This window comes from Perca fluviatilis, chromosome 14, assembly GCF_010015445.1.
Source record: "Perca fluviatilis chromosome 14, GENO_Pfluv_1.0, whole genome shotgun sequence".
NCBI lineage: Eukaryota > Metazoa > Chordata > Actinopteri > Perciformes > Percidae > Perca > Perca fluviatilis.
In genome coordinates, this window is record NC_053125.1 from 15174617 (window position 1) to 15185180 (window position 10564).

The window sequence follows — 10564 nt, forward strand, 5'->3', positions numbered from 1 at the left end:
AGAACTGAAAACTGCTGTTCACAAACGCTCTCCATCCAACCTCACTGAGCTCGAGCTGTTTTGTAAGGAGGAATGGGCAAAAATGTCAGTCTCTCGATGTGCAAAACTGATAGAGACATACCCCAAGCGACTTACAGCTGTAATCGCAGCAAAAGGTGGCGCTACAAAGTATTAACTTAAGGGGGCTGAATAATTTTGCACGCCCAATATTTCAGTTTTTTATTTGTTTAAAAGGTTTGAAATATCCAATAAATTTCGTTCCACTTCATGATTGTGTCCCACTTGTTGTTGATTCTTCACAAAAAATTACAGTTTTATATCTTTATGTTTGAGGCCTGAAATGTGGCAAAAGGTCGAAAAGTTCAAGGGGGCCGAATACTTTCGCAAGGCACTGTATGATGGTGCTTGACCATTTAGAGCTTTGTCGGTCAGGAGGAGGATTTTAAATTCGATCCTAGATTTCACAGGAAGCCAGTGCAGAGAAGTCAATACAGGGGAAATATGATCTCTTCTCTTAATTCTCGTCAGAACACGCGCTGCAGCATTCTGGATCAGCTGGAGAGTCTTAATGGACTTATTTGAGCAACCTGATAGTAAGGAATTGCAGTAGTCTAGTCCAGAAGTAACGAATGCATGGACTAGTTTTTCAGCATCGTTTTGAGACAGGATATTCCTAATTTTGGCAATGTTACGAAGATGGAAAAAGGCTGTTCTTGAGGTTTGTTTTAAGTGGGCATTGAAGGATATATCCTGATTAGGGGTGGGCGATATTATTTATATATATAAAAATTATATCTCTATTTTTTCAGATTTTGACGATAACGATAATTAGACGATATCCTTTAAAAATGTGTTTTTAAAAGTCAGTTACTTGATCACTGATGATGATAATGGGCACAATGTTGAATGAAAACAGTTCTTATTTATTTTCTTTAAAATAATTCTTTAAATTTAAGTAATCAAGTAAAAACAATTCAAAGACAAAATACTAATACTATACTAATACTAATTAAACTAGTATAGGAACATTGAACTCTGAGTACACATTCAGTTGTTCACCTCTGCTGTAATGTAAATTGTGCAGCATACAAGCAAGATGAAATCATAACAATAAACAAAGGGCTCTGTTCTGTAACATATTGCACACAACCTTGTCCTTATTGGAAGCAGTCCTGGAGATGAGACAGGGCAGTGTCAGGCCAGGTTCTGATAGTCCTTCTACTTGGCTGTATAGTCCTTCTGACTGGGATTTATGCTGGGATCAGGATTAGTTTATGTGATCTGAGTGGCCCAGGTGAGGGAGAGGAGCAGTTCTGTGTGCTTTCTTGATGTTAGAGTATACGTGGTCTAGTGTGTTCTTCCCTCTAGTAGCACAATCTACATGCTGGAAAAAAGCTGGGGAGTACAGACTTTAAGGACGCCTTGTAAAAGTCCCCTCCCAGGTGATCGCGCTGCAGTTTGTTCACTATGGTTAGCAGTAGGGATGCACCGAATATTTTGCACCGATAACAGTTTTCGGCCGAAATACTGTTATCACCGAAACAATACGGCCGAAAATGTTGTGATGACGCAAACAGAAACCGCGACCTGCACGTGTGTCAGTACCCGATCCACCTGCAAAGCGTCTCCTAAGCAAAGAGGTTGAGACGGACCACGGAGTGAAAACAATGAAAAGTACGCTCTCTGGGCTAGATTTACTAACACTAGCGCAGTTTGCGCTGCGTCCGTTTATGCGAGTTCGGTAATAGCGCACGCTATGCTTCCACAGTTTGCGTAGTATTTATCAACCCTGACACCCATCAGGCAATCAGCGTCTTTCTCCGCCCACTATACCGTAAATTGCGCTGTAGCAAAGCGGTACTGGTGCTATGATATGGCTGAGTGCAGACTGCGATATTCCCACTGCTGATGCTATGACTGTTTGAAATGATCCTGATGCCAATATTTGTAATGTAGCGAGGAGTTTAACAACTGGTGGAATGGGATGTGAACGCTGAGTGGGAGATTCAATTTCATCTTTGATTTCTTCCAGTAACTCTAATATTGCATGTCTGCTTGATCTGTAACGCTAAATTCTGTTGTGTTCACTGACAAAGTGTGATTCTTCTGTTAAAAATATTTTCAGCCTCGTCTATGTCTTCGTCTTGCTCAAATTGCTGTTACCATTTCACCAGTGGCATAAAGGTCTACGAGGAAACTTCGATTGCGGCTGGTTTAAAGAGGCGGAGAATTTCCCCCGCAGAATAGAGGCGCTCTTACTGACAGTCTTTGTAAATACCACGGAATATATAATTAAGCGCGCGCTTTATGCCTCTCCACCTTTTGGGTGGAACTCCAATTTCCCCACGACCCTCCTACGCGCACATATTGAAAGCGCAACTTGTCTCTTCTCGCTCATGTGGCAGACAATCTGCGATTTTACCCAAGTGCGCCCTGTTTGTAAATAGCCCGCATCGGTTACGTCCGTCTTTGCGACCAATTAGCGCCTGGAAACAGGCGCAAACGGCTTGATAAATCTAGCCCTTAGAGTCTGTCAGCACACGTTTCAGTGATATCTATTCGAATCCTCTGCACTTCATCGCGACTGTACTTGATCCGCGTTATAAAGACCATTACTTGAATGCGGAAATAAAGCAGGGCGCACGAGAAATGATCCAGGCCGCGATGGATGCGGAAAACCCGCGTGGAGACGGAGACGGAGCGCGCACGGAGCAGCGCCCAGCGCAGGAGGAGATCAGAAGGCAGAAAAAAAAAGACTCGTCTCTCTGCACCAGATGAGGGGCATGCACCCTCGTTGTCTGATATGTTCAGTGAAATCCTGCAAGAAAGTGCCTCAAATAATAATAATAATAATAATAATAATAATAACAATAGGTAAGCTATTCTGTTCTTAGGCTACTATATATTGTATGTGACTATCAAATTGTAGCCATATTTCTGCTAGATATTTTTTTAATTAAACTTTAATATTAATTTATACAATTGCAATGCCTTGATTTTAGTAAAGTTAGTACACAGTCATAGCCATAAATGCAATGGTACTAATAATTGGCTTAATTTCTTTCGGTGTTTCGGTTTTGGTCTTGGTTTCCAATTTTTTCGGTTTCGGCCAAGAATTTTCATTTCGGTGCATCACTAGTTAGCAGTGAGCCAAACTTGTGCTAACGTTAGCATCAGGGGCTACGTAGACGGCAGTGTGCGGTTTTCGTAGTAAATAAAATGGCCTGTATATTACCGACAGGGCTCCAGGTCAGGTGAGACGTGCTGGACAACGATCCTGCAGTCGGTACTCCATTCATTGTGCACAAAAATGCTGTCCTCCGCTCCGCCTCTGAAATTATTTGCTTATCCTGCCGGTAGCTAGCTCGGCGTGCTAGCGCCAACAACAAAGCGGCCAGTCTGGCTATGTCCTCCGGGATGTTATGAGCCTCGTAATGGCTGTGCTGTATCATAGTCCTGTATTGATTATTTCAGTGTGGCTGTACTTGTATAAATATACACCGACAGGAGAGCTAGCAGCCGCTGCACAATCGTGCGCCGCCATCTTTGTTGACATGAGTGAATGTGTAGCGTTCCAATAGGTTCCAATGCGTGTTTTGAAGTGTTTTTTTATAAGTAATTTAAATACTCGATAATGTCAATTTGCACATCGTTAACACAACAATGACGGTATTATCGTAAACGATATATATCGCCCACCCCTAATCCTGATCAAAAATAACTCCTAAATTTCTGACAGTAGTGCTGGAGGCCAGGGCAAAACCATCCAGAGTAGCTATATCTTTAGATAATGAAGTTCGGAGGTGCTCTGGTCCCATCACAATAACTTCAGTTTTGTTTGAGTTTAACATCAGGAAATTGTGGATCATCCAGGATTTTATATCTTTAATACACGCTTGAAGTTTAGCTAACTGACCACTTTCGTCTGGCTTAATTGACAGATATAATTGGGTGTCGTCTGCGTAACAGTGAAAGTTAATTGAGTGTTTCCTATATAATAATAGGAAATATATATATATATTATATTACCTAGAGGAAGCATATATAAGGAAAATAGAATTGGTCCAAGCACTGAGCCTTGAGGAACGCCATGGCTAACTTTGGCGTACTTGGAGGGTTTATCGTTAATGTTAACAAATTGGGATCGCTCAGAGAAATAGGACTTAAACCAGCTTAGTGTGATTCCTTTAATGACAACTTAGTGTTCCAGTCTCTGTAACAGGATGATATGGTCAATAGTGTCGAATGCAGCACTAAGATCTAATAAAACAAGTATGGAGACAAGTGCTTTGTCAGCAGCAGTTAGAAGGTTGTTAGTAGTGATGGGCATTCCGGCTCTTTTTCGTGAGCCGGCTCGTTTGACTCAGCTCACTGAAAAGAGCCGGCTCTTTTGGCTCACAAACGGCTCTTTAAAAAAAATTATGTTTTGACTATGATAGGTGTGAAAAACAATTCTAATTAAATTATTAAATGAAATGAAATGAAGACTGCGTTGCTGTTGGTCGCGGATTAGGCCTACTTGACTGAGTGGATACATCTCCACGTGAGGTGCTGGCTCCAGTCGCTCCACCACCGTCACTAGCGGGACCGCTAGTTTCTCGAAGCTCCGCTATCTTCACAGTTGGGTGCACAGTTCGCATATGCCGGTGTAGGTTGTGCGTAGAACCGGCTTTATATGAGATTTTGTTTTGGCAAATTCTACACTGTGCTTTGACATTGTCTACATCATTAAGATGATTCCAAATGCTGCTGTGCTTCCGACTCATTTTCCTGCTTTTGTTTTGTTTTCAGAGCTGTTTTTCCTCTCCTCTGTCCTCTCCTCAGAGTTTGACTGTGTGTGTGTGTGTGTGTGTGTGTGATGGCTCGGCCCCTCCCTCATGCCGTATAATTGGTTGACACCTTGTGTATGATGACAGGAACAGAATGTGAGGCTGATCAGACAGTCGAAACTAATGTGTGCCTATATAATTATTTTTTTGTTCTTTGAATTAGTCAATTATTTTAAATAAAATAAAATTCACTCATTATTTCATTATTACATAATAATTTAATTTCTATAGGCTATATTTTTAAAAATAGAGTCGGCTCTTCGGATATGCGAGCCAGCTCCCGTCGTTCACCTACAAGAGCCGGCTCTTAGAGCCGACTCATTCGCGAACGACCCATCACTAGTTGTTAGTAATTTTCACCAGTGCCATCTCTGTGCTATGATGCATTCTAAATCCTGACTGAAAGTCTTCAAATAGATTGTTCCTATGTAGAAAGTCACATAGTTGGTTAGCGACTACCTTCTCAAGGATTTTGGGGAGAAAGGGAAGGTTAGATATAGGTCTATAGTTGGCTAAGACTTCAGGATCGAGGGTAGGTTTTTTCAGAATAGGTTTTATCACAGCTATTTTAAATGACAGCGGTACATGACCTGTTAATAAAGACAAATTGATCGTGTTTAATATTGTGGTGTTGACCACAGGTAGTGCTTCTTTAAGTAGCCTCGTTGGAATAGGGTCTAAGAGACAGGTAGTTAGCTTGGCTGAAGAGACCTTTAACATTAATTGTTGAAAGTCCATAGGATAAAAGCAGCTTAAGTATGTATCAGGTCTTATCGTTCTCTCCAGTCCTCCTGCGCCCAATGGTGAGCGGTTAGAAGTTGAGGGCGAAAGATGATGAATATTATCTCTAATTGTTATAATTTTATCATTAACCCTTGTGTGGTCCTTTGGGTCACCGGGACCCGAAGGACCACACAAGGATGATGTACTTCCGTTTATTTTGTTGAGAATTGCTCTCTAAACCCTGTCTCTTGTAAAGTAAGTAAGTAAAGTTTGTTTCCTAGCACATTTAAACACTGTTTAAGCTGACCAAAATGCTGTACAAACGAGCACCAAGGTGCTGCATTAACCTTTGTTTTGTCCTTCGGGTCACGGGGACCCGAAGGACCACACAAGGTTAAAGAAGGTCATGAAGTCGTCCCTACTCAGAGCTACAGGAATAGATGGCTCAGTAGAGCTGTGGCTATCTGTCAGCCTGGCTACAGTACTGAAAAGAAACCTTGGGTTGTTCTTATTTTCTTCTATTAGTGTTGAGTAATAGTCTGATCTGGCAATTCTGAGGGCCTTCCTATAGGTTTTCAGACTATCTTGCCAATCCACACGAGATTCTTCCAGTTTAGTGGAACGCCATTTACTTTCAAGTTTTCATGAGATTTGTTTTAATTTGCGAGTTTGGGAGTTATACCAAGGTGCTAATTTCCTTTTGCTTCTTCATCTTCTTTTTGAGAGGAGCGAACGAGTCTAAAGTTATCCGTAGGCAGGCTGTAGCAGCGTCTACGAAGTTGTCAATTTGTGAGGGACTAAAGTTAACATAAAGGTCCTCTGTTATATTAAGGCACGACATTGAGTTAAGTGCTGTTGGAATATCTTCCTTAAATTTAGTTATAGCACAGATAGGCATCTAGTGTTGAAACTTTTATTTAATTTCTTATGGTCTGGTAATAGAAATTCGAAAGTCATTAAAAAATTATCTGATAATAAAGGATTCTGCGGAAATACTATTAAATCTTCAATTTTGATTCCATATTCTAGCACAAGGTCGAGGGTGTGGTTAAAACGGTGCGTGGCCTCATGCACATTCTGACTGAAACCAATTGAATCTAGTAGTGAATTGAAAGCAGTACTAAGGTTATTGCTGTCATCGTCCACATGGATATTAAAATCACCTACAATAAGTACTTTGTCTGATTGAAGGACTATGGTTGATAAGAACTCAGAGAATTCAGATAAAAATTCAGAATACGGACATGGTGGGCGGTAAACAACAACAAATATAATTGGCTGTACCGTTTTCCACGTTGGGTGTTGAAGATTAAGAACAAGGCTTTCAAACGAGTTATAATTTAGTTTAGGTTTAGGATTAATTAACAGGCTTGAGTCGAATATGGCTGCAACTCCCCCTCCTTGGCCTGAGACTCGTGGAATGTGAGTATTATTATGACTGGGAGGAGTGGCTTCATATTTAAAACCTACAAGTGGGAACATTTTAATTGAAAATTGAGCACTTTGTCTTCTGGCAGGATTGCCCGAGCTCTGTGTGCGTGCGTGCATGTGTGCGTGCAGCGAGTGATGACAGAATTGCTTTGAATGGAGTGAAAATATCACACACGCATCACATATCACGAAGTTCTTACTGCACAGCTCAGTGCAAAGTGTTTTAAATGGGTTTTTAAATGACTTGTCTATCCAAGCCATGGATAATCAGTGGATGCTTGAGAAATAATTATTGAAACATACCAGCTTATGGAGCACTCGGACACAGATTCTTGTGATTCGCTAATGAACGGCTGGGGTTCGGGAGAAAAAATGGTATGTTATGTTGCTACGGGAGATGGACTGAGGATTTTTTTTAAATAATTGTAAAGTTATATTTACGGTTTATTTATTAAAATTCATTTCTTCTCACTTATCCACAATAAATGTTCAAATGCATTCTGAAAACAATAAGTTGATTCAAAAAATATCTGCTTTTAGGTTGGACAGAGAGAAAAAAATGAGCAGTGGAATAGTAAAACAACCACAGAGCAGACATCTATCTTTATTTCTACAGGTCTATGGCACAAACAGTCCCAGGTCAAAGGCACATTTCAATGATCCTCTCCAAACTGTATCTACTGAAAGCTGATTTAAAGTCAAAGAGGCTTTTCAAATGCAGATTAAATTAATTTGCTGCTCCCCCCCGCCCCCAAATTCCAATAGCGCATAATCCGAAATGTGTGTCACTTTCAGAGGGTATGGAGATTTAAACGATTTCAAGGCGGCTCCTTAAAGTCTTCCATTTAAAATTCATTGAAAACAGATTTGGGGAAGATGGAGCAAGAAAATCAATTTAAAACGGTTATGAGTTATGAAAACAAATTCCACATTGATTGACTCTTGCACTTTCACTGTGTAAACAAATAGTCCACAGGAAGTAAATGCAAATTGCATTACCCTCAGTGTTGCCTAAGGTCAAAATCAGCTCATACAGTTATGGGCGGTTGAGGAGCCATACTGGATTAGAATAATGAGAAGAGCTACTTAAACATTAACAGCAGCTTTAATTTTCCACAGGTGGAGAAGTGGTTGGTATTACTACCAACTAAAATATATTTGTGCAGCAAGAGTCTAACTAGAAATATCAATAAGCTGGTTTGTTTTTTCAAATGAGACATTTTGACTCAATTTCTAAATTCCTTGCTGCCTTGGGTCTGTTATGAAACAAATGCTACAATTTGAATTCCATCATCCTTCCCCAAACAAGTAATTCCACAGGGATATTCCTAAACTAGGAGCTGAATAACATTAAATTTAACCTTGAAAACATCTTGTATCCTCTGCTATTAAATCACACTGAAAGGCAAAGTTGTAGTACTGCAAACATCCTATGTATAAACAGAAATAATTGTTGGTTCATACACTAAATTTCCAAGCATATTTTTTTCTTTTCAGGCTTGAGTCTCCAACACGGACCCTGACCATGGAGGCTCCCAGAGGGGTGGAAGTCAGCGCTCCCAAGGGGCCGCTAAAGGTCAGTGGTCGAAAGGATCTACAGCTGGAGTCCACAGAAGGAGAGGTGAGGAAGATTAGAAGTTATGCTCAGAGTGAAAAGTTCCTTTTTTGTGCCCTTATTAATGTGTATCTTCTTTAGTAATTTCTTTATACATTTTAATTTATTTTGTATTTTATGTCTATGTGAGATGGGACATATGTTCTGTTCTATGTGGAATAAGTGTGCAATTGTGGAATAATGGACAATTTACAAATTCTGTAATTCAAATAAGGCTTTACAACCATGCTAGCTCTGTGAGGCTGTACTTGGACACAGTGCTGCTTTCAATTAAATCCTAATTTCAGCATGCTAACAGGCTGATGTTTAGCAGGTATAATATTTACCATGTTCACCATCTTAGTTTAGTGTTAGCATGCTAACATTTGCTAATTAGCAATAAGCAAATAGTTCAATTGAGGCTGATGAGAATACGCATTATCATATTTAACCTGTGCTAGGTAAAAGGTCAAGCGCTCAAAGTTATTACAATTCATCCTAAAGGCGACATGCATGTCTGAACGAGATTTCATGTCTGAACAAGAATCCATTCCGTAGTTGTTAAGACATTCAAGTATGCACCAAACTGGACTGACTAACGTCATAAGCATGGCTAAAAAATTGGCAATTGTGTGTTCCAAATAAAAAATATTTAATAGAGAGATTGAGATTTTTATTCACTTCTTATCCTAACTCACCAGATTTTATCATTTTGAGTTGGTAATGCATCACTTCAGCGCACCTCTAGCTATTTGAATGACTTCCAGCATGTCTCTGATGTTTTTCTCCCAGATACTTTTAGATGCCAACACCATTCAGCTGGGTAGTCTCCCGCTGGGCGTCTACACAGCGTCACCCAATCAGGCCTCCCAGGAGCAGGCTGTGTATGAGGTGTGTGTCTGCCCCAGTGGCAAGATCTACCTCTCTCCTGCAGAGACCAGCTCCACCTGCCAGGCCATGAGCAACATCTGCCTCTGGAGCTGACCTGGTAGCAGTGTTGGTGATGGAGGCCCCCTTTAACATCTGCTCCGGAGCTGTTGAGTTTGAGAATCCTCTGTTGGTACATTTGACGGATAGTGAAACTCACCTCAGCGGAGATGGATCTTGAACTCTGATCTGAGTTCAGATCAGTACAGAAGCATCTGAGTCCGCTGTGTCCCCGTGATGGTCTGTTGGACGTCAGGACCCCTGACAGTGTTTGAGGAATGGCAGTCAGAGCAGCTCTCTGAAATTAGGAATATCACATACGAACAGGAACATTTCCACTACCTTATATTAGTCAGAGGACACACCCTTTATTTTTCTACTTTAGGTTTGTTGCAGACATGCAGTGACTGTTTTCAAGATTCAGAAAGAATAGATGAGAAAAGGTAAAACACAGGTGCCTTTAGCTTTGAAAGAACTTGTATTGCAACTAATAGTGAACTTGGCTTTGCAATCATAGAGAGATGGCTAAAGGTTTTTAAAGTTGTGATGTTAGAAAGACAAGTAAGCACAATTCTGTCATGTTCCCCCCTCTAATCTCAATATATATTTTAGTTTTTTTCACAATGTTAGCAGCTGTGTTATTTGAAATTAAACATGTTGTGTTTTTATGTGGCACCTATTGTACTTAAAGTTTAACTGTGATTAAGACCAGTTAAAAAAACAGATACACACGCTGTTTTGAATGTTCAGGTAAAGGTTCACAGGATTCCTCACGTTATAGGTAATTATTCTACCTTTTCTTGATGATGTTGATACTACAACATGAGAGAAGTTCTGTAGGTGAGAAAACAATATCACAAGAAGGTCCATTTCGAGGCTTTCGAGCATATCCGATATCTTCATCAGCAGATAGTTTACCCAGTAGTCTGAGCACTTTAAAGCACTTCCATTTTGAATGAATTCTAAATTCTTGAATTTAGAAACCGCAGTTTAGAGACCTACCACATGTTCTATTTAGTAACTGTTCTAGAGCTTTAAAAAATGTTCATATGATCATTAC

At 40.2% G+C, this 10564-nt stretch overlaps 1 protein-coding gene across 2 annotated transcripts in view; it reads left to right on the forward strand.

The window, feature by feature from the left end:
* LOC120572733 (zeta-sarcoglycan-like) overlaps positions 1–10170 on the forward strand; it is a 48403-nt gene extending 38233 nt beyond the window's left edge. For both annotated transcript variants that reach the window (XM_039822124.1, XM_039822125.1), the window contains 2 exons: positions 8481–8604; positions 9370–10170. In XM_039822124.1, the coding sequence (XP_039678058.1) occupies positions 8481–8604; positions 9370–9561 (316 nt within the window). In that variant the 3' untranslated portion in view covers positions 9562–10170. The remainder of the gene's footprint in view (positions 1–8480; positions 8605–9369) is intronic.
* Positions 10171–10564: the final 394 nt, after the last annotated feature.